The sequence below is a fragment of the Durio zibethinus genome, chromosome 18, assembly GCF_047325235.1.
Source record: "Durio zibethinus cultivar Kanyao isolate XHJ-2024 chromosome 18, ASM4732523v1, whole genome shotgun sequence".
Lineage (NCBI taxonomy): Eukaryota > Viridiplantae > Streptophyta > Magnoliopsida > Malvales > Malvaceae > Durio > Durio zibethinus.
In genome coordinates this window covers 7889613-7915660 of record NC_143179.1, presented here as the reverse complement: position 1 = coordinate 7915660, position 26048 = coordinate 7889613, and the positions used below count along the sequence as shown (strand labels likewise).

General features: G+C 32.9%; 5 protein-coding genes across 6 annotated transcripts; 4 read left to right on the top strand and 1 right to left on the bottom strand.

The window, feature by feature from the left end:
* Nucleotides 1-7486: 7486 nt before the first annotated feature.
* LOC111299188 (thiol protease aleurain-like) lies at nucleotides 7487-10455 on the top strand. Its single transcript, XM_022894240.2, has 8 exons — nucleotides 7487-7720; nucleotides 7836-7957; nucleotides 8445-8560; nucleotides 8782-8855; nucleotides 8941-9205; nucleotides 9447-9578; nucleotides 9848-9983; nucleotides 10134-10455. The coding sequence occupies exons 1-8, from the start codon at nucleotides 7533-7535 to the stop codon at nucleotides 10169-10171; spliced, it is 1071 nt and encodes a 356-aa protein (XP_022749975.2). The 5' UTR covers nucleotides 7487-7532; the 3' UTR covers nucleotides 10172-10455.
* A 37-nt stretch (nucleotides 10456-10492) lies between these two features.
* Nucleotides 10493-14180, bottom strand: LOC111299186 (Pentatricopeptide repeat (PPR) superfamily protein). The gene is made up of 2 exons (XM_022894237.2): nucleotides 11961-14180; nucleotides 10493-10995 (listed from the first exon to the last, which is right to left on the bottom strand). The coding sequence occupies exon 1, from the start codon at nucleotides 13810-13812 to the stop codon at nucleotides 12031-12033; it is 1782 nt and encodes a 593-aa protein (XP_022749972.2). The 5' UTR covers nucleotides 13813-14180; the 3' UTR covers nucleotides 10493-10995; nucleotides 11961-12030.
* A 164-nt stretch (nucleotides 14181-14344) lies between these two features.
* Nucleotides 14345-18746, top strand: LOC111299187 (FRIGIDA interacting protein 1). 2 transcript variants are annotated; one of them, XM_022894239.2, is made up of 14 exons: nucleotides 14345-14562; nucleotides 14879-14966; nucleotides 15062-15170; nucleotides 15360-15409; nucleotides 15492-15558; nucleotides 15882-15954; nucleotides 16367-16422; nucleotides 16549-16645; nucleotides 16939-17023; nucleotides 17130-17192; nucleotides 17318-17377; nucleotides 17926-18018; nucleotides 18179-18241; nucleotides 18323-18746. In XM_022894239.2, the coding sequence occupies exons 1-14, from the start codon at nucleotides 14507-14509 to the stop codon at nucleotides 18437-18439; spliced, it is 1077 nt and encodes a 358-aa protein (XP_022749974.1). In that variant the 5' UTR covers nucleotides 14345-14506; the 3' UTR covers nucleotides 18440-18746. The 2 variants fall into 2 exon arrangements, with proteins under 2 accessions (XP_022749974.1, XP_089603362.1); XM_089747236.1 differs by having other exon boundaries at nucleotides 14365-14562; nucleotides 14879-14970; nucleotides 15066-15170; nucleotides 18323-18674.
* A 1716-nt stretch (nucleotides 18747-20462) lies between these two features.
* Nucleotides 20463-22166, top strand: LOC111299185 (uncharacterized). Its single transcript, XM_022894236.2, has 2 exons — nucleotides 20463-20980; nucleotides 21352-22166. Exons 1-2 carry the CDS (start codon nucleotides 20676-20678, stop codon nucleotides 21833-21835), a joined length of 789 nt encoding a protein of 262 aa, XP_022749971.1. The 5' UTR covers nucleotides 20463-20675; the 3' UTR covers nucleotides 21836-22166.
* Nucleotides 22167-24052: 1886 nt separating this feature from the next.
* On the top strand, nucleotides 24053-25099 carry LOC111299184 (uncharacterized). The gene has a single exon (XM_022894234.2). The coding sequence runs from the start codon at nucleotides 24115-24117 to the stop codon at nucleotides 25015-25017; it is 903 nt and encodes a 300-aa protein (XP_022749969.2). The 5' UTR covers nucleotides 24053-24114; the 3' UTR covers nucleotides 25018-25099.
* The last annotated feature ends 949 nt before the right edge of the window (nucleotides 25100-26048 follow it).

Sequence of the window (26048 nt, the reverse complement as noted above, 5' to 3'; positions counted from 1 at the left end):
ATACAAATAGAAAATACACTGCTTAGAAATTAGTTTTGAATTTGCATGTTTCGTGGTTATTTCCTTTGCAGATTTTTCTTTCCTAACATTCTTCACTAATTAAAAACAAATCGATCTAAAGATTGCTTTCTTTGATTATTATGTAATAAATAAAAAACAAATTGTTGTTGACATTTTGAAGAAGGGAAATACTTGAAAATTGTATATAATAAATTTTACAAAAGTACGTTTAGTCTTAAATGGCAGGTGAATAATTTATTAATCACATGGCAAATGGACGCACCAAAAGGACAATTTGATTACGCTTTAAATTATAAATAATATTTTTAATAATTTTTTATATATATTATTAATTTTCATATTAAATTTAATCAATCTATCAATTCAACCTTTTTATAAATTTTTTTATTTATTCATTTATAATAAAAAAATTTCACAAACTACACTTATAAAATTTCATATAACTGTTATTCTTTTTTTTTTACATCATTTACTCCTTGAGTTATCAGTCGAACAACTAACATACCAAGAGGATTATTAAAATAATTTACATTAGGTTACGCAAGTAACATTAATTAGACATGGTCTGCGAAGTCTCAGGTTTAGTACGAAATATGACTCAGATGGTTGATATTTTGTCCCCGAATCTTTGAATCTTAATTATCGTACTATGCCGGTAAAACTTGTCCGAATAGTTCTTTGTTAGAGATAAAATTCCCTAAATATAAGATGATTGAATGACAAAAACGAAGCCAATAATAAAATTTTTTTCAGGTGAACCACCAACGACTCTCTTAAAACGACAATGATGTTAGTAATATGACTTAACTTCTAGACTCTTTCAAGCATGTGTAACGTCTTTATCTCGCATTTAGATAGTGTGAAAGTTCTTTATAATATATAACCAAAATTTTAAATCTATAATTATAAGATTTTTTTGTAAAATAAAATTATGAAAAATTTAAATTAAAAAATTTAATATTTTATAAATTAAATACATAAGATGCTTGCCTTATTAAGTGTGATATGTTGTTGGGTTCTGGAAGTCAAAGTCCGTTACCTAATGTATGCATGCACGTGGACGGGGTTGTGAATCAAAAGCGTGTTAGAAACAATTAGGAGAAGGAGAAAACTATGAAACTGGATCCAGCGGAGCATAGAAAAGATACTACGGAGTCAAAGTCAATATTTGGCGCTCGGTTTTTCTGACTGATATATTTATATATATGAAATTATAAGCTTTGGTTAGCAGCTTCTGGAACCCTTCAGGCCGAACGGTTTGTCTTTGTCATCAACGCGTAGGCGCCAGCAGTTTGCGAAGGAGAAAAAAAAAAAAAAACTTAATACTATTATTAGTCCTTGCAGCGTTTGCAGATTTAGTTACATTGACGGATTCATAATTTTTTTGAGTATTTATTTATAATATTATATATATTTTATAAATTTATCGATTTTATGGTATTTAAAATTTTTTTATTTTTTTTTTCATATTTGAATGTATTCACGATTTATTTCTTTTAATTTACAGAGTGTCCATAAACATTCTCTCTCACTAAACGTTACTCTGCCACTATCTAACTAGGTCGTTGGCTTCCTAGTCGATACTTGTTAGCCATTCCAACTTAAGTATACAAGCAAAAGCATTTAACGTCATTATTCATATTAATTTGTAAAATATTATGTGCATCATATTATTGAATCTTACGATTTTATTTTTAAAAAATATATTTAAAGTTAAAAATGATATATACATATATATCTTACGTCAAACCTTAATACCTATACTTATATATAAAAGTAATTTTGAATAGATCAAATTTTAATTTCTCTACCACGTCATTAATTTTATTGTTCATATGAATATATTGTTAATATTATTATAATTATTAAGAATATCAAAGGTATTTTGTAACAAAATATTGCACAAAAAAAAAATGAAGAATGAAAAGAACCATGACCATCGTTGGTAGTGCCAAAGCCAAGCTTCACCATTTATGAAAGTGTCGATGATACAAAGAAAAACTAAAATTAAAAAAAAAAAGTAAATTTTTTTAAATTTCTATAAAAATTCTCTAACATTCTCAAACTTAATATCAAATAATAGAAAATAAAAAACATAAATTAAACTTAAATATAATAGAAAAATAAACCAAAAATTAAAAAAAATCTAAAACTCAACATCAACCAACCCAAAATCAAAACATATATCAAACTCAAATATAATAGAAAAATAAGCCAATTTTTTTTTTAAATAATGCCAATAAAACAAAAATCAAATCAATATTACATAATCCATAAATCAACTTAACGAAAATGCAAAAAATAAAATTAAACAAAACACAATCCAAATATACCAACCTAACCCTCACTGCCACACCCCTACAAACCCATCTCTAGCCGCTCCTATTTCAAACTCCCATTCAATGCCATAACAACATAACTCTTTGAACCACTAAGACCCCTCATCTCATAACTACCACCACCTACAGACAAGCACTCGCTTGGACCGAAGCCACCAACCAGCAACCGAGACTAACCCAAACCACTCAAAACCCATTCACCCACCAAAACCCAAATCCTCCATAACATCCTACCCAAACACACATAAACCATAAAATAACATAAAAAAAGAAAGAAAAAACCAAATCCACTGGGAAGAGGATAAACATTGACAAAAAATACAAAAAAAAAGTTTGAGGTTTTAGGTTGTTTTGGGGCTTGATCTTTAGAGATGATGAAGCTCAGGATCAGATAAAAAACATAGTTGGAATTGGTGGCTAGTGGAACGGTGAAAAAGGGTAATTAAAGGGTTGGAAACCACGACCTTTAGGCTCAGATCAAGGGCTTTATGACGAGTTTTGGCAAAAACTATGACTAAAAGCAAAAGAGAAGAGAAAAAAGGGTTAGGGACAAGTTTTTTAGGGTAAACCGATGCTGGTGAAAGGTGGACGACGACAATGCTAGCAGTGGCCAACAAGGCTACGATAGTAGTAATAGTAGTAGTAGTAGGAACAGCAGTCTATTTGAAAAGAGAGAGAGAATCGATGAGACCATGAGAGAGTTAAGGAGAGGTAGGATGACACAGATATAGAGATAGAGGAAGATTAAAGCTAAAGACGGTTAATGTGAAAAAAAAAATAAAGAGAAAAGTCATATGAACACTGAGTTTCTTTGCTTCTCTAAGGTTGAGGTAACAAAATTTAATATTTGAATGAAAGAATAAGAGAATGGGAGGGATAAAGTTTGCACTTTGCACTAAGCAATGCAAGTGGAAGCATTTCACGGGATGAGTGGTCCGTCTCTCTCTCTTCCTTTTTCACCATACCACTACCATTTAATAAAAAATTAATAGAAAGAAAGAGAAGAGAAGATTCCTCTTCTTTTTTTTTTCTTTTTAATTAAGTACTTAGAGGATTAAGAAAAAAAAAAAGAATACCACATTAAATTAAATGAGTTATTAAAGAGTAGTGTTTTAAGCGTTTTATTAAAATGTTATTAATAGAAACCTTCTGGTTGGTTGTGAAAAAATTTTGAAAGAGAAGAAAATTTTATTTTGAAGGAAAAGAAGGAAATGGTTTAAAAATTTTTGTTAGCTTATATAGTTGCTAAAAAAAAAAAGTAAAACGATGTTGTTTAGGTGAAGGGACCTGCGCGCCAACCCATAATCTGACTTAGAGTTTGCACACTTGATCGGGAACTGGTTGCAATTGACCAATTTTAAATCGGCTTAACTGAACCAATGTTGAACATTGATCGTGAACCATTCGAGACAGGATCAGACCGCTTCAAATTGTTGGAAAATCACTTGAACCTTGTTAAAATCGCCTAAATTGGTTTGAACCGTACCTTTGACCAACCGTTTCTGGTATTTTTAATTTTAATTTATGCTTTATATATTTATTTAATATATATATGTTTGAAATTTAAATTTGTTTAAGTAAGGATATTAATTTTTAATAAACAAATAATAAAATAAATGATAAAATAATTATTAAATAAATAAAAGTGTTAGATTAGATTATTGGTTTTGAGGTATTTTATTCCTTTAAAAATATTTTTTTTCTTGAATTATTAGTTTAATTTTTCTTATTTGATTGATAATTTAATAGCAAAATGATAGTAATTAAGAAATTTAAAGAATATGTTATTATCATATTATTTTTTCTTTTAATTTCTTTAATCAATGTTTCATATACTCATTTTGTTAAATAAATTTGTTATTACAACCTATTGTTTAATTACTTTAATCTATTAGCAGACAAGTTTCAATTGCAATTTGAAAAAGGAATATTTCAACAAAAATATAGTATAAGGAGGCTACAACTGTTGCTGTCATTAACTTGAATAGAGAATTTAACTATTTATCACTCCTTGTTTCTTCTCATAGATATATTCTTTTATTTTTTGGTAATATATTTAGCTATTTGTTAATTATTATTGAAAATGAATTAGATTTTATGTTGATTATTATTGAATATTTATTAATGTTGCTATTGATATGGATTTTATGTAGCTAAATATTAAAAATCTATCGATTTTTATTTTTATCCTCAATGTTTTGATTTTAACATTATTATTTTTAGATGCTTAATTATTAATTTAAGAGTTTACCTTTTTTTTTTTTTGGACTAGTCTCTAGATTTTTTAAGTTTTTACTAATAAAAAAATCGTTCCACTTTTAATTTCAAAAAAAAAAAAAAACATTAAAAATCACACATTTATTGTTACATTTAATTGTGGCATCCCACACAAAACGGGCTACACACTAGTATATAATTAATATGAGATTAGTAACTTTTTTTGAAGACATGATTCTTTGCATGTTGAACGCAGTAAAAGGGCTGACTTCTATTGGGCTACGAGTTGATAGACAGTGCTTATTGGGCCCAGTGGTGGCTTATGTTCCTGGTGGGTGGAAAATCCACAATGCTACACAATCAATTTCGGACCCATCATACTAGAGCACAGAAAAAAAGAAAGGCAACCACTACTTAGGCATCTGCAAATTAATCTACAGACTCAATCGCTATTTTAAGACGTTGAAATCAAAACTTATCATAGTAGCCAATCCTGAAAAAGGACGTTTATGGACCTCACTCGACAATATTCTTCACATCCAGAAAATTACTATACAATATGGAATCTAAGGGAATCCAGAATGATCCTGTACACTGAAAGTGGATGACTCACACTGACTTGCTGTCCAACCAAATCGTTCCAGATAATTAGCCTCGATAGCTCGTTAATTTTGACAAAAAAATATCTCATCTACCATTCTTGTCCTGGACCCACCCTGCCATTGTGTCCATATATTTCTTCATCGACCTTATCTTTCGTTCTCCTTTGAACAAACAAGTGGTTTGATTTATATTATATGCCTAGATATTTCGTTGCAATTAAGGACATAAACAAACAAAATGTTTAATGAATAATCATGAATAATTTTTATTTGATTATATTTATTTATTAAATTTAATAAATAATTATATAATAAATAAATTATTAATGTAATAAAATTTATTTATATTTAATTTATTTACACTTTTATTTAAGATTATTTTATCAAATAAATAATTTGTATCAATTTCATTTTATTACCAATAATGATGTAACGAGATATTTATATGTACATATCAATTTTATTTATAAATAATTATATTTTTTTATTAATTATTTTTTGAATCAGTTGATATATTATTAAAATTAAAATTAACAAATTATAAGTTAAATAAAACTTAAATACATAATATTTTTTTTAATTAGATATGTAATAAATAAAAAAAATTAAAAAGTAAATTAAAAACTAAAAAAAATTATACTTTTTTCCAGAAAAAAAATATATTACTTCTTTAAAGTAGCTTTTTGATTTTTGTTGAGAGAGGTGGGGACGGGGAGGGGTGGCTGCTAATTCTTCGACTATAAAACAACAAAACAAATGAAGAGGAAATAGACAAGAAAAAGCTGGACATCAAGATGGGATTGTTTTTGTAGTTTAGTTGATTTTTTTTTTAGCTTGGTTGGGGTTTGATTCAGATTGATCGATGTCAAGTTTTGATCATGTCTTTTTCATTAATTTTCTCCTATTTAATCCGCAAAGCAATGCGATATCAACACTCAAAAGTTTTTTCAATTTTGGTTACAAACCCAAAGCTAATATTATTATCCCACGGTCCAAATCACCACGTCCTTTTAATGGTTAATATAAAAACTTTTGGAATAACATACAAATAAAATTTTCAAAATTGCACTTAAATTTGGAAATAAATTATCAATATGTTATTATGTGAAATTAAGAATACCAATTTTTATCTTATTATAATTATAATTATTAAATCTTAAAAATGAATGAATAAAGCTCAATTATTATAATTTTTAAAATAATATTCCTTCAAATATTTATAATTTAATTCATTCAAATAAATCTAATTAAATGTTTTCTATAAATTACACCATTAAACTAAAAAAAATTTTAATAAAAATTTAATATTTTATAACATTAAAACTCTAAAAACAATAAAATAAAAGTTAATGTTCTTAATTTGATTAAAAAAATCAATAATTTATATTTATTTTTAAATAAAATTTGAAATTTATTTGAATATCATCCCAAAGCCCTTTAATCCGCAAATAAAGAAACACAAAATATCTTCCATATGGCATGGTATTCTAGTAACATCTCTTTTAAAAAAAACGTAAAATAAAAAATAAATATTTCATATTGGTCATCAAAAACCAATAATTTCTCTTATTTTTTAGTTTTTTAAATATTAATCTTCTTTCAAATAATTTTAAAAATATATTATTTCACATCGAATTTACATATAATTCTTTAGATAAAATTTGTGATTTTTTAAAAATAATTTAATAAAAACTTTAATAAAAATTTTAAATTGATAAATTGATAGAATTAAAATTTAATGTGAAGATCAATAATATATAAAAAATATTAAAAATATTATTTATAATTTAAAATTAATTTATATTTATTTAATTCTAAAAAAATTTATTAATATTTTTACTAAAAATTCTATCAAAAAATATATCTAAAAATTTATTTAAAATTTTTAAAATTTTACATACTTAATTTACGTAACAAAATTTTTAATTTATCATTTTAAATTTTATTTAATCATTTTTAATAAAAATTTTTAAAAATTTTACTTGAAAACTTTAGTGTAAGACTTTTCCCATTACAATTGCATTAATGAGTAGAAAGCCGTTTGAAGTTATAACTGTACGTAAGGAAATACGTCAGCTCAAGTAGAAAGACAAATAGATACGTAACAAAAAAGGTTTTGCCCATACAAAGTGTAATAAATTCGGTATCTTTCAACGTGACATAAACATAATCTCCAAAACAATAATTTTCCTAATTTTTTTATCGGTGAATATTTATTTTTAATGAGTTTAATTTAGCCATCCAAATTAGTACGAATCAGACACTGCTACCCCGGCTTTAAATTTCTGTTCACCGAAGTAGCCAGACAGGCCCAGAAACAGAGAGAGAATCAAAGGGAGAGGAAAACATAATAATGGCTCGCTCAACGTTGGTGTCCTCGATCATCCTCCTGCTATGCTGCGCCGCCGCAGCAGCATCAACTTTCGAGGACTCCAACCCCATCCAGATGGTACCTGATGGCCTCCCTGGCTTCGAGTCCTCTGTTCTTCGTGTTATTGGTCATACTCGTCAAGCTATCTCCTTCGCCCGTTTTGTTTACAAGTAACCAATCGTTTCATCATCAGACGGTTATCTTAACTCTTACTTTCTTTTCCATAAAAGGAAGAGTGAAAATTGAGATGAAATTTTGGATTTTTTTGTTTTTTGTTTTGGATAGGCATGGGAAGAGGTACGAGAATGTGGAGGAGACGAAGCTACGGTTTCAGATTTTCAAAGACAATTTGGATTTAATCAGATCCACCAACAAGAAGGGATTGCCTTACACTCTCGCTCTTAATCGTACGTACTTTTTTTTTTTTTTAATTTGTAAGTTTATTTCAGCCTATATCTACGGTCTGCTGATGAATCAAAGGTGTCTGATTCCGACACCTAACTTACTTCTGTTACAAAGTGTATGAGTTGACTTTCTTAACTGTGATCTGGTTTAGTTCAGTTCAGTTCCAGTATGTTTGGTTACAGTTCCACTGTAGCCGGACACGTCAGTATTAGAGAACTGAACGTTTTTTTTTTTTTACTGCGCATAACCCACGGGGAAGGAAAGGAAGTCTTAATTCGAAAGAGCTCGTTAGCCACTAGGCAAAAAATTTGAGGACGAACTGAACTGATCTTACTTTGACTCGACCAATTGTGAACTAATGGTCTTGATTATTGCACTTCAGCTTGATCTTTTCAACTAAAACTTGGCTAATTTTTATTCAATTTTGTTTTGTAGTTTATTGTGAATGATTTTTTTTTTGTTTGTTTGTTCATTTATTCAACGATGCAGAGTTTGCTGATTTGACCTGGGAGGAGTTTCAAAAACACAGGTTGGGAGCTGCTCAAAACTGCTCTGCTACCACCAAGGGCAATCACCAGCTCACTGATGTCGTCCTTCCTGAATCGGTACTTTCACAAGAAAAAAAAAAAAAAACTCTATAAATACGAACCCAGTTATCACTAATGATTTTCTATAAAGCTACTTAGTGAATTTTTTTTTTTTTTTTGACTTGGCTAAGTTGATACTTGGTATTGCAGTATTTGTGATTAAGGATATAACTACAAATTTATGAGCTCTATTTGGGTTTGGCTTAATGGATAATTCTTCTGCTACATGATATCTACAGAAAGACTGGAGGGCATCCGGCATAGTCAGCCCGGTCAAAAATCAGGGCTCCTGTGGATCCTGCTGGACATTCAGGTTATCTCTCAGTTGTGATTCACCAAGTTACTAAGAGTGGCTTTTGAATTTTTAAGTTGTAATATTATGCATTTGCATATTGCAGTACCACTGGAGCGCTTGAGGCAGCTTATCATCAGGCATTTGGAAAAGGAATCTCTCTTTCTGAGCAGCAGCTTGTGGACTGTGCAGGAGCCTTTAATAACTTTGGTTGCAGTGGTGGGTTGCCATCCCAAGCCTTCGAATACATCAAATATAACGGTGGCCTTGATACAGAGGAGGCATACCCTTACACAGCAAAAAATGGTCAATGCAAATTCTCATCTGAAAATGTTGGTATCAAAGTCATTGACTCTGTCAACATTACCTTGGTAGGTTTACACACCATTTCCCTCCTCTTTTTCTGGTATCGCTGTTTATATTGATCAAGCTCTTGATGTCAAATAAACCTTACTTTCTGAGATGAAGCAGAAGATAGATATCTTGCTTGCTCGTGACTGAGTTTGATGGTTTATGTTGGTTGGCCATGGCTATTTATGTCATGCTTGTTAGTGTGGCATAAATTATATATTTCATATTTTGGAATTTCCTAATATGTACAATCAAACACAGGGTGCTGAAGATGAATTAAAGCATGCAGTTGCCATGGTTCGGCCTGTTAGTGTGGCATTTCAAGTTGTCACTGGTTTCCGTTTTTACAAGAGTGGGGTTTACACGAGTGACACATGTGGCAGCACTTCCATGGTAAGTTTTTTCTCTGTTACTGTTATTTTTTTGCTTTGAGTTAGAGTAGTTTGTTTTGGTGGCAAGAAAACAATATATGTTGATGATTTGTTCTTGTGAAGTTATACAATTTCTATATATGGCCAAAATAGGTTCAGTCTGTAGTAAAGCTTTCATAGTAAGCCTTGCCTGCCTTTTTAGTGGTTATAGTAGAATTGGTGCTTCAAGATTGAGATGTGAAAGCAGTAACAACTAAAAGTAAAACGGATTCATGACCTTGTTTTTTGCAGGATGTGAACCACGCTGTTCTTGCAGTTGGGTACGGAGTTGAAAACGGCATTCCATATTGGCTTGTTAAGAACTCATGGGGAGAAGAATGGGGTGACAATGGCTACTTCAAGATGGAGATGGGGAAAAACATGTGTGGTAAGTCCCAACCTCATCGGATCTCAGACATCGAATATCATTTCTGAATTATGATGAAAAAGCTAAGAATTCAATATGAAAATTTTGAACCGTAACCAGTGGATATCTATCATTTAATTCCCTTTACACGCATATCCTATTTGGTTGCAGGTGTGGCAACATGTGCATCATATCCTGTTGTTGCTTGATCTGATTGAGAAACTGTCTGGATTAGGTCGTTGCTTTGTGTCATACAAGCCGTCTAGTTATGGTATACAAATATTGTAGTTGTCGATATCGAAAGGTGAGGGGCCATGGTCTAGTTGAAAGTGCTGGCTTGATGTACAATAATGTTCAAGACGTATGAGATGCAAATGTGTTGTCCACAATAATTGACATAATGTAAAATTTATCTTTGAATGATGCTTGTGTAATAACTTGCCAACATTGAAAATCAATTTTAGTATAAGCTAATATTTGGCACAATTTATCACTTGATATCCCTTTATTGATGATCGGTATGCCCCTGATGTACATAAATGAAAAGGGTGAAATTCATTCATTTTTTAAAATTTCTAACCATCTGTACAGGCCAAACATTGCAGGAGCATGTAGAATATGAGAGCCAATAAATCAAACAATATTGAATTGCCCCACAAAAAGAAGGAAAAATAAAATCTAAACATGAAATTGATCATATCTATTTTCCTTTTCCTTACCCTAAACATGAAATTGCTTAATTTTCAATTATCATGTTTGGAGATCATGTTGGACATGGAACACCATACTGAACTGCAACTACAAATGGCTAACCTCCGCAGTACTTTCCAACTCATTCAGCATCATGCCAGTTTTCTTTAGCATCGTCAATGCATTTGAAGAAAAATATCCGTTGGTGATGTTACCCTACTAAATTCAGATTTAAGATGTAGCAGCTTTTAAGATCCTATAGCACCCTCATAAAGCGTAAGAGGCAACAACAGAAAACCATTGAGGTTTCCACCAATACCTGGAAAAATGCTTTTCTACTATCCTGCCAACCCATAGAAACAAGAAAGATACATTAAGAATAAACAATGAAGTAAATAACAATCCAACTTGAAATCAATCCTTCAAGTCCTCCAAATAAGATTTAACAGCAGATGCTCTAATATTATATATTCATAAATACATGCATGATACATACATCAACTTTAACTATGATCCTGAACTCAAAAAATCAAATCCCTCAACGGCACCGAGCTTGACCTCAATCAACCGATAATAATTTCCAGGACATTGAGCTAGCTATTCAGGCTTTATCAGTTGATGCAAACAGGTTGTACTAATTTATTAATCTTCTCCTTTATTTTCTAAATATCATTTACTAGTTATAAATCTGCAGCACAATTGAACTGAAGGGGACTAGAAATCAGATTACATCAGCATCAAACTTCCTTGCCATCATAATTACTATTGAACCCAACTTAAGATGCACATATCCTAAAAAAATCTTCTCCTGCTTAGAGGATCACATTATTTTCCCATTATATAATAGTAAGCCCCAGTATGATTAAAATAAAATACTACAATTAATGAGCTTCATTGATTAAAAATAAAAAGGGAATTGATGTACAGCTAATAAGAGAGCTGAACTGCCTAGTGATTAAAGTTGTTTTTACACAAACTTGATTGTGTTATTACTTCTACACATATAGAGCATCATTTGCATTATTTATAAATATTGCCCTTAACCTTATGACATACAGGGCAATGGACAAAGTGACTTGCCAGAAGGAGAAACTTTCTATTTCAAGAGAACCACAAAGACTAATACAAGTAACTTTGTAGGGAGAGACAGAAAAACATGCATTTTCATATAGGTCCAATTGAACCAGAATCAATTTGTAAGAAGGTTAATTGCATAGTTGAAGTTTACGCTTGAATAAAAAACAAAGACTTAGCCTTACTAAATACAAGGTCATTTGTGCTTCGAGCTGGATATGCTTAATTGGATACCTGATGCATGAAGAAGAGACTTCTCAATATTTCGGAATAACACCAAGTTCAATGATGGGGAGCTTTTCTCTTAAGCAGCCACAGGCACACCTCTATTTATCCTCGAAGGAGAACAATTCTCCAAGGATGATGAACTTGCCAACTTTATGTCCTGTGATGTTATTGTTTTAATGCGGGAGGCTTCATTAGGCATCCCAGCCTTCAAAAGGCAAGATATCAAAGATCGTACAGTGACATCATCTGGGGTACAACCAACTGACAACATTTTATTGAAAATGCTAATTGCTTCAAGCATTCTTCCTTTCATACAGTGCCCGATAATAAGAATAGTAAATGTCACTTTATCAGGATGACATTTATTCTCTTCCATCTCCACTACAATCTGATTGGCCTCATCCAAATTTCCAGCCTTGGAGAACCCATCAATCACAGGGTTGAAGACAAACGGTTTTGGAACAATATTCCTACATTGCAACTCTCTCAAAAACTCACGGGCCTCATGTAGTCTATTTTCCTTGCATAGAGCATTTATAGTAATAGCAAAGGTATAAACATTTGGAGATATATTTCTGCTTTTCATTGCATTCCAAAGCTGCAAAATCTGGTTCACATCTCCAATTCGACAGTACCCATCAATTAAGGATGTGAAGGTTACAACATCAGCAATGCAACCAAAAGAAACCATCTTCTCATACATGGATTTAGCGGAAAGCATATCACCAACCTTTCCAAAGCCATCAATCAGAATATTAAAAGTGATAACACTAGGCGCAATTCCTAAACTAATCATCTCATTTAGAAGAGCAGATGCCTCCTCCATCTTACCCAACTTGCAATAACCAGATATCACTGATGTATAAGTCACAACATCTGGTGAACAATCATCACTTGATTGAATTTCATTCAATAAATTGTGACCTCTATCTACCTCATTTGCCCTACATAACCCATTTATAATGGTGTTATAGGTAACGATATCAGGAAAACAACCAAAACACCCCATATCATTAAAAAACTCGTAAGCTTGATCCACTTTTCCAACTCTGCAAAGGCCTTGAATTAGAATATTAAATGTCCAAGTATTTGGATATAAGTTTGATCCTAAATTCTCTTTATATAAGCTAACTGCCTCTTCTAGTTTGTTTTGCTTAACCATCATATTCAACAAGCTATTTAATGCAAAAATGCTGACCACCACTTTATCAGACTGAACCTCAGCAAGCAACTTCTTTGCCATACCAAACTCACCTGCCCTAGCAAAAGAGGAAATAAAAAAGCCTAACATAGTACTATCAGGCAAATGCCCATCAACCCTCATATAATCAAAAACTAATTTAGCGGAGTCATGTAGACCCATATGACAAAATGACCTCACAAGCAAATTATAAGTCCAAAAAGAGTGAGTAATATTAAAATTCACTCTACTGAACTCTAAAAACTTCAACCCCAATGCCGGATTGTTTAACCATTTAACAACTTCAAATTCAATTAAAGGAGTCAAATTCTTGCTCAAATAACCCAAACAGCCATTATCCAAAGGTTGTGAATAAACAAAGAGAGTGCACACAACCTTAACGAACCAAGCCTCGTGCTTTTGGACTGCCTTTACCTCTTTACTGCCTTGCGGGTGAGATCCTCCATGAAATTGAATGTGAAAATCAGGAATGAAGACCTTGGAGGCGGCTCGAACCCTTGAGGAACGAGTTGTGAATGAAAAAAGGGTCATCTGCAACCCCACGCCATATCTAAGCCTAATTATATATCCAAAGCTCTCTACTTGAAAATGAGCGAACTTTCTATTGGGAACCCCAGGTTCAAAGTTGGGTTTTTGATGAAACTCTCTATTCTTCATGGAGATGGTGAGAAATCGAAAAACGGGACCATAGCAAAACGACTCGCAACTCAAACTAATTGCTGATTTACTACTAACCCAGCAAAGAGCTAAAACCCCTGATAAATCTCAACCACTCAATAACTAAAATAGATCATTGGACGATCACTGAGCATTGGGATGATTGAAAATGAGAACAAAAAATGGAAGGTGAAAGAAATCTGATATAACAAAAATAATATAATGTGAAGAAAAGGATTTTGGAGTTGTTTGATGGAAAGGGAGTATTTTGATGAAAACAAACTAAGGAATGGCAATACTAGGGTATTGCCTGTGATGCTGGCTCGCTGCCCCGTCGAGATAGACTACTGACTATTGTCTAACGAAACAAGACAAGGGCTTCACGGTTTGGCCTTTATCTTTCAAAATTTAGACCCATCGAGGCCCACTTGGTCCATATTTAAGCTACAGTTTTAACTTCTAATATAGGCTATACCTATTGGGCCTGTTGGGATTCCATTTCTATTTGACAAAAACGAGAGCAAGTGGAGGCGTTCCAATGTGGACGTTCGTTACAGCACTGAGTCTTGACCCTCAAAAGAAGTTTGTGAAATCTGTAGGAATCCAGCTTTCTTTTCACCGAAAATAGAGTATTTTTGAAAAGGTTGAAGCTTTTTCTTTGAGAGAGAGAGAGAGAAAGAGAAAGAGGTGGACGATGTCTAATGAAAGGCAAGCTTCTTCCAATCCCGCATCTCCAGAAGAAAACGCTATGTAAGCTTTCAATCCTTCATTTTCAATATTTTATTTTATTTTTCTATTTTCCCCCCTTCATCAGTTACCACCATTTTTGTTTGACAATTCTGATGCTTGAAGAACTTTAAAATTTGTTCCGTCAATCATTTCTTACTAATCACTTTCTTGCTTTTACTGTATAAATTTATCAATAATTACGTGCGTTTAGTGTACAATTGGAGTATCATTTTCAAATTATTCACTGTGGGAATCAAATTTTATTCATTTTAATGTGATCTGAGAAATATTTACTCTAATGAGTAATGGAAAGTTTCTAATTTTGTGCCATTTGTAGGTTCCTTGATATACTGCATGAGGCGCCCTTATTTGGCCACCGGAAACCAAGGAGTATCTTTGGCGGTGTTTTTTACTGTTTCATACTGGCAAGTTGAAGTTCATTGCTTTTTTTCTATCAAATAATTAAACTTTCCTTTCAATGTGTGATTAGGCAAACTCTGATAGTTTTTCAAATTTTTAGGCAGGTTATGCTATTTTGGCTGCAGCAGCTCCTTGGATATTTGAGCCCATCGAGAAATTTGTCTTACAGTTGCTTTGCAGTTGCGATGTTGTTCTTTTAATAGTCACAGGTATCTTGCTAGTTCTTATCTTGATTTGCTTGAGGTACTTTCTTCTCGGTCTCTACCATCCAAGGGGTGCATTTGGTATTAGATTTGAAGACAATATTAATTATACCTTGTTTGATATGGAAGGCGCACGGTGCTATGACAAGGATTTGAGTACACTGGTAACTGTTAAGTTCTTGTTTGCTTTTACAGGCATTTTTCAACAATATCTTGTTTATCAAGTTCAGAAGATACGTTTACAGGTAACTTTATTGATTATTCTAACCCTAGTGGTTTCCTAAGTGACATTTGATAGAAACCATTAAACGTTCTTGTGTTTTATAGGGTTATTATAGTTTCAGTCAGAAGTTGAAGCATATTGTTCGCCTACCATTTGCCATTACAGCATATGGTGAGTATGTTTTTGTGTATTTTTGAATGGCAGCACTTGATTTTCATAATTCTTTTATTACTATTATTTCAATCAGAAATGGACCTACTCAGGTGAATGTTTTCCCTAAACCAACTGTTTTGATTCCAGAATCATAATCCTGTCCAGCCTATTAGGATGTAATAATCCCTTTTAACCACATGAAAGATAGTGGATTACCTCTATGGGACCTTTTCAGTTAGGAATAATGTTACAGTTATAGTCATACTTGTATCACTTATGATGTCATAATTGTATAATAAATGGCTATTTTTTTTGTCACATCTTCATCATTGTTGTATTAGGAACTGCTGCAATGATGCTTGTCATGGTCTGGAAACCGGACATCAGTATTCTTTCCACCTCTGCCATAGTCAGGTACTATAGTGAGCAATAATTCCAATCTATTTACGCTTAATTATGCTTCTTTAAGTCTTTATTCTTTATAGCTTTTAGCCTTCATCAGGTTTGTGAAAGAAATAGTGATTGTGTATCCTATCATATTAATTTCATCAGCTTTAAAAAATGTTTGCCTCTTGAAATGTACTTGATTTATGAGTTCTGGATGCTCATTCTGCATTATTTAGTTTTATGTTACAATTTGTAATCGTGTCATTCTGATGTTATTGATTGCTGGGAATGTTGGGTTAACTTAGATGTTGATATGAAATATGAATGATAGTAATATTCTATATTCTCCCTTTATTTAGATTCAGAACTGAATATTCCTCGTTACTCTGTTGAACCACATATCATTGATAATATCCCACTTGATTCACTTGATTTGCAGGATTATTATGTTGGTTGAAGCAGTATGTTCTGGGTTCTTTATGAGTATGTATATCGGTAAGCTCACATGCATATGTAGAAGCATTTGAGGAGTTAAATTGGATAATTCATGCTTCGAATTTAGGTTTTTTCAGTTATCCAATTAGGTGCCTATATATTTCTGCCTTGCTGTGGTGTTTGCAGGTTATGTACACCAGTACAATTCACTGGATTCTCAGCCTGATGTTTTGAAGTCATTATATTCTCCCCTTCAGCCATCAAGTCCTTTGGAAGATTTGAGGTAATGACCAAAATTTTATTGATTCAAGCCAAACTATAGTTTCAAGATTCACTGTGAAAGACATTCTGCCTGCATTGAGAGAATGTATCACTTGAAAATGTGTCTTTCAATCTTTGGTTTAGTTAGTTTAATTTCTGTTGCTGGAGCTTTGCTGGTTTGTTGATATCTGATTGTGGTTGTTGCAGATTCACTAGTCATGAAACCAAGACAAATTAATGTGAAATTACAAATCATTACAATTGTTATATGTAATGCTGTGAATGTGCTATGTTCACTTCTGTTTGGTACAACAGGTATTATGATGGTGGTCGACTCTCTGACCAGCAAATGGCTTTACTGCAGTATCAGCGTGAAAACCTTCATTTTCTGAGTGAGGAGGTACTTGATCATCTCATACCTATAATTCATGATAGTTATTTTCCTGTATCTTTTGGCAGTATTGTAACGGACCACTGTTATACAAGCAATATATCTTTAACTGCAGATTCTTCGATTGCAAGAGTGCTTAAGCAAATATGAAGGATCTAATGATGGAAGCACACCTCAGGTGATCTATCTTTACACATGATGAGATGAATGTTCTTTTGTTACATATTTTTGTTTTTTAAAAGAAAAATTAGGGGAGTAGTTGGCATCTGTGCAAGAAACGGTCAGAATAATGGTCCTTTTCAGGTTGATCTTGCCCATCTATTAGCAGCTCGTGATCAAGAATTACGAACAGTTTCAGCTGAGGTAATTCACATAATCTCTTAGGCTAGTACTTGTTGCCTGCTAGAAACCAGAAAAATCACAGTTTGCTTTATTTCCTTATCAATGTCAGAGATATTCTTTTGAACAATTAAGTTTTCGTTCTTGCATATTATCTGTTGTTCTCTCATGCACCTCATGCCCTTTTTCCTCGCTGCTTTAACAATGGTTTTTTAACTTATGGTTTAAATAGATGATTTTTGCTGAGAGTAATGTTTTATCATGTTAAGAATTGGGGTGTTATCACATGATTCAAATAGGGGGCGTTTATTTGGCGGGCAAACACTGCAATATATGCCTTACATTTACAGCTGTGGATACACGCTAGGGACATAGAGTTTTATTTGTATTTTTACTCGTTCCAGGCTCCATAACACGAATAAGATGAAAATTTTCTGTTGTTTCTTGCTCCATGCACCTAAAATTGTTCCACTTTAGGCATTGATAGTAAGCAACTGACATTGTCTATTTAAATAATTGTGATAGTAGAACATTCTGTCAGAAACTGAGCAATTAAACTATTTGAATTGCAGATGAACCAACTGCAGTCTGAGCTAAGACTTGCCCGTTCTTTAATGGCTGAGAGGGATGCAGAGGTCCAGCGTGTCCGAACAACCAACAATCAGGTAAGTGCAAATACCTTGGAATGACAAGTGGTAATTTTGAGTGAAAATGGACTTGATTAACTATTCCTAGTCTATGCAAAATTGTGTTCTGCTGAAAATGTTTTTAATCGGACTGCTATGTTGACCTTAACCCCATCTATTTTGCTGAAAACTGAAATAGTTTGTTGAAGAGAATGAAAGGCTGAGAGCTATTCTCGGAGAATGGAGCACCCGAGCAGCAAAGGTAACTTCTCGGCCATCCATTTCTTATTGTTTGTATGCTTTATGATTATATAGTGATAGTAATGCTATGACAATGCTGAAGCTTGAGCGAGCTTTGGAGGTTGAACGGATGTCAAACCTTGAATTACAAAGGAAGGTTTCAAACCTTAGAAATCCAACACAGGCATCAGGTGAATCAAGCGAGCAGCGGGGAGCCTAAGTACGCCTTCCGGAGAAGTTGTATAGACTGATTTCCCACTGCTCCCAACACTGGGAGTGAAACTAATCTTTTTCTTATATGCTTAAAAGAAACTTCAAGACTGGATAACATATGCTTTACAGCTATTATCCCTTGATTTCTTGCGTTGGGGAGTGGTTCTGGCAATGTTCTGGGACCTGTGTACATAACAGTAAAATTTTTCCCTTTGCTGGATGCAGAATTTGAATGACACTAATCCAGTGTGCCAAATCCTCTAAATTTAAAACATAGTCAAATTATGATGAAAAATCAAAATAAAAATTTTCGTTAGATCCTCGTCTTCCAGTGACGTGCTATATCAGAGTTTGGATGTAGTGTTAAATATGCAAGGGTTGTTAGGTCATTACTTGGAATTGACATGTTGTCTCACTGTTCGGGTGCAGCATCAAGTAGGTAAAGATTTTCGTGTGTTGGTGGACGATCACGAGTAATATCAAATAGTTAAAGATTCTTGTGTTTCAGTGGGCGATATGAGTGAGGATAAGTTACTAATCCAAAATCATTAGGATTCTCATTTCTTAAATGATCCCATTTTTTATTTAAATTTACAGGTTTTGAAAACATGAGAAGGCCCCAAGGCTCGCAACCATATTGGTATTAATACTAAAAAAATCATGGTACCTAATTAAATTAAAATTTTTTTATAATCAAAGTAGATAGAAGTGTCAAGTTAATCGAAATTACATAAAATGACCAACCTTTTGGTTTTTAAATCAGATTTGATATCTTATTATTGTCTAAATGTTAATATAAGTTTTTTGAATTATTGAAAAGGAATTTGTCTTGTTAAAAGGATTTCTTCTTTCACCTAAATTTGTAATTAAAAATTTTCAAAGACAATTATAGTTAACAAATCTGTTTTAATTATCTCATTAAACTCGAAATTGAAGACAATTGATAGCCAAAAAATCGTATAATTTATTCTAAATATTCCTTTTTTAAAAATAAAAAATTTATTCTCTTATAATTATAAAAATAATGGCAAAAATAAAAGCAAGGCTAAAGCAGAAAGTCAACGTGTCACCTTCTTGTATCTCATGATTGCCACGTGTTAAATAAACTGTCGCCGGATACCAATAGAGGCTTGCCTCCGTTCGATCTAAACGTGAGAATTTTTTGATTTGTCTTGTTGCTTTTGATTCTTTTAATGAAGTATTTGATGAGAGTTGATTTAATTGCAAGACATGTAATTAAGGATGAGAACGAATTTTTATTTATTATGAATTTAATTTGATTTTATATTTTTAATATTATAATTTTATTTGGTTTAATTTTTTTTATATTTAAACTCTATTTAATTTAATATTATATAAATTATATTATATTTGACTCGAAATTAATAAAATATTATTTTTAATATAACTATAAAATTAAATAAATTTATAAATATTTATAAATATAAAATTAAATAATTAATTAAAAATAATTTTTTATATAATATCAAATTATATTAAAATTATTAATATTCAATCTTAATTTTTTTATTATTATTTAATTTGATTCGATTCACTCGAAATTAAATTTTAAAAAATTTTGATTATAAGAGATTGAATCCATTTGAAACTTTGTCTGATTTTTTTTTTATTTTTTATAATTAAAATTACCAAAAATTAAACAAAAACAATAATTAGATGTTAATGTAATATAATTTTTATTTAAATATTTAAAATTACATTAATAAAAATAATTTTTTTTATAATATAAGGTCATAACTGAGGAAAAAATTAAAAGCTCAAACTAATTCATAGGGACCACTATTTATAAACATTTTTTTTTCTTATTTGTCATAGGTTTTTCTTTTTATTTGAACCAATCACTTACAAGATGATCAAACTTGAATCATAACCGTCCACGTCAGACTAACGAGTCAACCAAAACCTATGACAAACACGAAACATCGTAATCTGGTTCACAACATAGTCCTGCCCCTTACTTTCTTAATTTGTACAAAACAAAAATATATTATCCAGATAATCCTCTTTTTGTGTTTTTCTTTCTCTCTACAGTTTCCAACAAAAAGAACATGAAATAAAAAGAATTTTGGATAAGGCTTCTCCCTCTTCATTTATTCGGTTCAATATCTCTGTGTTATCAACAATGGCGGAAATATCGACTGCCCATCTGCACTTCACCAGATATTAATACCCCCTGCTTTTATACTCTCTTACTTTCTCTGCTCTTTTCGTTCCCTAACACGATGTCTCTTGTTTTTGAAAGGAATGGTTGTAGTAATTCAATCAGAGGGTTTATCCACGGGATGCAGTGTATCTCGGTCTATGATTCGCAGGAGGAGAAAAGCGAGGATCGGAGGAGGTTGTTGTCGGCGGAGGGGAGAGAAGAGGATGATTTGGGGTCTTGTAGTTCGTCGTCGATCGGAAGGAATAGTGATGTTTCCTGTGAATCATCGTCGGACGGTGAAGATTCAACGGAGGCTGAAGTGCAAAGCGAGCTTAAAGGACCTTTGGATACCATGGATGCTCTAGAGGAGGTTTTGCCTATGAGGTAAAATTTTTTTGGAGAAAGTAAAACCTTGAAATTTTTTTTTTTTTTGTTTTTTTCTTTCTGGCATTCCATCCAATCTTGCTTCTTTGTTGATGGCTTTTAAAAATTTACTTGTTTCAAGTGATGATCAGCTGATGCACTTGTAAAGTGAAACATCTGAACACCAATTACTACTTGAACTTGCACTCTTTGTCAATCTAATGCCATTAAAGCTGTAGAGATTACCAACTGACTGTGACCAAAGGCCATGCACTTCCATAAGCATTGGTTGAATAACAGGGAAATGTTTTCTTAAAAAAATTGTTGTGATTTTGCACAGTTGTTGTTTGGGTGCTTCAATATGTTATTTTTGTGGTTTTGCTTTATTACAGAAGAGGCATATCCAAGTTTTATAATGGCAAATCAAAGTCTTTCACAAGTCTAGCTGATGCGGCTGCTGCTGCCTCTGTTAAAGATTTCGCAAAGCCAGACAATCCCTATAATAGGAAACGCAAGAACTTATTGTCTCATAGTTTTTTGTTGGACAAGAATCGCAATCATCCTGTGAGAAACGGTGGAAGTGAGATATCAAAGAGACTAGCTAACTCCAGTCGAAACACAGTGGCTCTTGGAGCTACTATGAGTAGCTCTGCCTCTGACTGCAACTCAATCTCATCGTCGTCGTCTAGCTGTCCTCCTCCTCTGCATCCACAGTGTAAAAAATCAACTACCATCAGATCATCATCAGCGACTGCTTTAACAAACTCTCCTTGCCGGTCTTTTTCCTTGTCTGATCGACAGTTTGTTGTTGCTGCAACTGGTAACATAGCTGGTTTGGCTGTTCATAGTGGCAACAAGGACGACAAATCTAACTGATGTCTGGCTTTCAAAATTATGAAACTGGAAGTTGCCAAAATGTTTATGGCATTCTTGGAGACTGGCAGCTGCCACTTCCTGCTTTGATCTAATGCTTGTACTTGTAGGGTTAGAGCTATACCATGTACATGCATTTTGAGAAGTAATTCCCAGTGTACTAATCTCATGTTTGCATTTAGTTAGATTATGATGAGAATGCTTTATTGTATAATTCGAGAAGTAAAATACATTCTCTTTCTAAGCAGCATATGTTGGCCTTTTTCTCATTTCTCAGCGATACTGGAGTCACTATTTACATGTAATTGCAGCACGGTTTTTCCTTTTTCTCCTATCTACCCTCTTCACCATTGTTTGTATTATTTTTCTTGCTGTATCGAGGATGATGGTTATAGTGGCTTAGGATCCTCAGGCCATCCTTATGGTTCTTGATTTTTGCCGATTCCTGTGGGTAATAGTGGAATTTGGTAAATAGCTCACCAGCATGGAAGAGATCCCATTAGCTAATTCTGCTCTTTGTGCTAATGCAATGGAACTTGCGAAAGACATTAAGTTGCAGACAATTTGAAATGAGAAATAAACCTTAGAAATGTTTTCGACTTTCCTTTTGTTATTTTGGAAGAGCGGTCTACCTCTGTACTATTAGGGAAAGTTCTGGAGCAGTTCAATCTTGTTTCCTGGGTTTACATCAAAATTATAGGTATTGAAAGTCAGATGATGGTTGCGGCGGCATGTTCAAATGTCCGTGTGCATTTATGTACACGCACATGTGGATGCATGCACGGACCAATGTGAGAGTGTTGACAGAAGGAACAATCTTATTGCTAAAAACTCATGTTTTATGTTTACAGATCTTGTGATTCCTGAACAAGGGAGATACATAACTGATCAGCCTTAGTGAAAACATATTGAACAAGCATTAATGCACTCACCAAGTAGTCATATGGCACTCAAAACAACAAAATTGATGTTATAATGGATTCATAATAACGTCAAATTATCTGAACTCGGGTTTAGTCCATTTGATTTATAAAATCACCTTTAAAAATAGCATCCCGCAAGTTCGTAATTCAAATCTTAACACTTGTGTTTCCTTATCCACAGATACTGCCTCTTTGTAACCAAAAAAAAAAATCAAAAAGCGATATCAATTGATGACAGAAGGCTTGTTTAGTGGAGTGTGGACAATAATCGCTTGAGTAAAGTAGCATGTTTACTTGAATTTATCTGAAAAATGAATGAAGTTTACCATTTTGTGTCATATTTACGTAAAACCCAGTTCTTTTAATTTCATTTAGAAACAGAGAATATCAAATTTGAGTATTGATTAACAGACTTCGTTATTAACCCTCAAGTAGTTTAAGTGTAGTCTATGTAACAATTCTGCAAAAGGTGAGGCAATCTAGCAGACGAAGATGCTGACATCTTTTTTTGGAAGGAGTAATGAATAAACTGCAACTATCACAGCATAAGCTGGCTGTTTCCATTTTAGGACAAAAAAAATCCTGGGTTCCGTCTGAATTTTGTTCCTGAATAGAATAATTCTGTACATAAATAGACGGATTTAAGCACTTTCCTTCTTAATTTCATATATATGGAATGAACACTAGAGTTCTAACCAAAAGATAAAACCTCAAAATGTCTCCTGAACAAAACCATTTAGCAGATTGGTGACTAATTATTACGTTCTTTATCTTGATAGACATTTGTAAATTCTCCTCAATGCCAAATACTTGATACCCTGAAACGGAAAGATTATAAATGATTCCAACTCTGATTACCATAGAAAGGCTGCAGACTCATTAATTATACCTTTCCATAAAGGATTTCTTTCTTGAAATGACATAAAAGCCAGCAAAGGTTCTGGTGGTATTTAGGCATTACTTTGGTAAGAACAACATTATTATTCTAGGTCAACCTTTGTTTGAATTTTGCATTGGCAGTGGATATATGTTGGCCTGGAGTGGACTGGAGTAAGAGAAGTCAAAAACCTGTCCTGTGGGGGCCCCTTGATTTTTCCTGTGCTGGTTGGTGGTAGAGGGAGGTGCTTACTGCTTACCAAGTGAAATCCAGTCCTATCTGAGAATCAGGTTTCTTTCTGCTTGCCTTCATGGCCAAACGATAGCATATAAGATTTCAATGGTTTTCACCCTTTTCTTTTCTTGGTTTCATCTCAATTTGAACTTTAATTTAGTGATTACAATGCTTATCATACAGGTTCCTGATCCTCTCGGTTATCTCTCCTAGCTAAGGCACTGCTGATTATTTACCATTTGCTGAACATGATGGTTCCTCCGTCTTCATTTGTTTCACAAGAGGAATTCAACATGTTTCACAGAATTGATCGAGAGTTGTACACTCTGCTTGTTATCAACCTATGGCGGGACCCTGTTGAGTCTATGCAGGTAATAGCCCTATGGCTCTGGCTGGAGAGGGTAGGTTTCAGAAATGTTGTACAGAAGACATTGTCGTTGCCTTATGTATTGCTAAATGAACTTGCAGATGAGGCTGTCACATGCCTCAACATCATTAACAATGACCAATTAGCTTCCTCGTCCGAAGGCAATGACAATGCTTTGATGCAAAGCCTGATTGAGAGGGATCTGTCTCTCCAATTCTTTTATGAAAATCGGCTGATTGCAACTCAAGGTATTGCAAGAATTGTGAATGAAGTATGCATGAGAGCTTTAAGGGACATTATGCTACATGCCATTGAAAGAAATGCAGCCCAAAGCTTGGCTGATAGCAGTCAGGTAATGTCACATTCTTTACAGCAACCTATGGTTAATCGCGGATTACCTGAGATTGGATTTGGTCTTGGTGATTTGGGTCTGCCTTGGACCCGAGAAAATGAGGTACCACCAGACGATCGGACCATGTTTGTCACATTCTCTAAGGGCTACCCCGTTTATGAATGGGAAGTCATGGAGTTCTTCACCAGGGCTTATGGGGATTGTATAGAGTCCTTGCACATGCAAGAAGTGCTGCCTAACGAGCAATCGCTCTTTGCTCGTATCGTTTTTCACTCTGCATCATCCATTGAAATAATCCTTAATGGTATGGGCAAAGCAAAGTTTACCATCAATGGGAAGCATGTGTGGGCTCGAAAGTTTGTGCCAAAACGTCTCAAGCTTTCATTGCCAGCAGCCCCACAGATGGATTTGCCAGTTTCATTTGGGTTATGATCATAATTTCTCTATGTAAGAGGGATTCAATCATCTTTTCTCAAATCTAGGGGAATTCAATAGCATGGAGAATGAAGTTATGTTCATGGAAAGTTAAAATAAATTTGGTTGTTGTAAACTCAAACCTGAAAAAGAGTGAATGAATTTTGAAATCTATTTTGGTTTTAATGATTCATTGAACCCATGTTTGAGGTAATCTTCTCAGATATATTCACGTCATTCATAAATGAAACATGTAAGTGGTCGGTATTCGATATTATCTCCATTGCAGAGTTGTTCGAGGCATATTCTTTTTTCTTTTGGAAATTTTCACTTTGATCATATGAATGTTGATGGTGCCCTGTCCAATTCTCTAGTTTCAGAGATTATGTTCCAATGGGTTTTTGACTTTACAAGAAAAACTCGGCAGTGATTCTTTCCTAGAAGTTGTGTGTATGTCATTTAGGTAACTGAATGTTGGCTTAGGGTCATTGGTTCTATACTAAAAGTTGAGTGTATTGCATTTATAAGTAACTGATATTCTTATCAGATCATAATTTTAGATGTTTTGTTTTTAAATTCGATACTTTACTAACAATAACATTTGATTTTTTCGTTGATTTTTTGACACGTTTCTTATGATAATTTCAAAGATTCGATTTTATTATTATAAATAACTTAGTTAATTTATTAAAAACGATATTAACGGTTTAACAAAATCTATAATTTATATTGATTAACGGTTTTTAATTACTCATCAACATAAAAAATATGATACCTTTAAAAAATTGCTCAATTTTAAAGTTAATACTCACATTATTGCTCCACTCCAAATGGTTTAGTTGATCATCCAAGATGATGTTAATGTTTCAATAAAACCTACAGCTTGATTGATTTAAGCTGTCTTTAATCGCCCGTCGTCATAAAAAAATTATAAGTGTATATAAATTTAAAAAGTTAGCACTCGCTTACCATAGCATTTAAAATTATTTTATATAATAGTTAGTCTTTACCTCTATCTTAATTTGTCAAATTTATGGTATAGAGAGGAC

Bases quoted from the DNA above. Each gene is read 5' to 3' on its own strand.
- LOC111299188 (XM_022894240.2), top strand. From the start codon at position 7,533: ATGGCTCGCTCAACGTTGGTGTCCTCGATCATCCTCCTGCTATGCTGC. The intron at 8,856-8,940 runs GTTATCTCTCAG...TGCATATTGCAG, and splicing joins GGATCCTGCTGGACATTCAG to TACCACTGGAGCGCTTGAGG. The intron at 9,579-9,847 runs GTAAGTTTTTTC...TGTTTTTTGCAG, and splicing joins CATGTGGCAGCACTTCCATG to GATGTGAACCACGCTGTTCT.
- LOC111299186 (XM_022894237.2), bottom strand. From the start codon at position 13,812: ATGAAGAATAGAGAGTTTCATCAAAAACCCAACTTTGAACCTGGGGTT.
- LOC111299187 (XM_022894239.2), top strand. From the start codon at position 14,507: ATGTCTAATGAAAGGCAAGCTTCTTCCAATCCCGCATCTCCAGAAGAA. The intron at 17,378-17,925 runs GTAATTCACATA...TTTGAATTGCAG, and splicing joins TACGAACAGTTTCAGCTGAG to ATGAACCAACTGCAGTCTGA. The intron at 18,019-18,178 runs GTAAGTGCAAAT...AAACTGAAATAG, and splicing joins TCCGAACAACCAACAATCAG to TTTGTTGAAGAGAATGAAAG.
- LOC111299185 (XM_022894236.2), top strand. From the start codon at position 20,676: ATGTCTCTTGTTTTTGAAAGGAATGGTTGTAGTAATTCAATCAGAGGG. The intron at 20,981-21,351 runs GTAAAATTTTTT...GCTTTATTACAG, and splicing joins GAGGAGGTTTTGCCTATGAG to AAGAGGCATATCCAAGTTTT.
- LOC111299184 (XM_022894234.2), top strand. From the start codon at position 24,115: ATGATGGTTCCTCCGTCTTCATTTGTTTCACAAGAGGAATTCAACATG.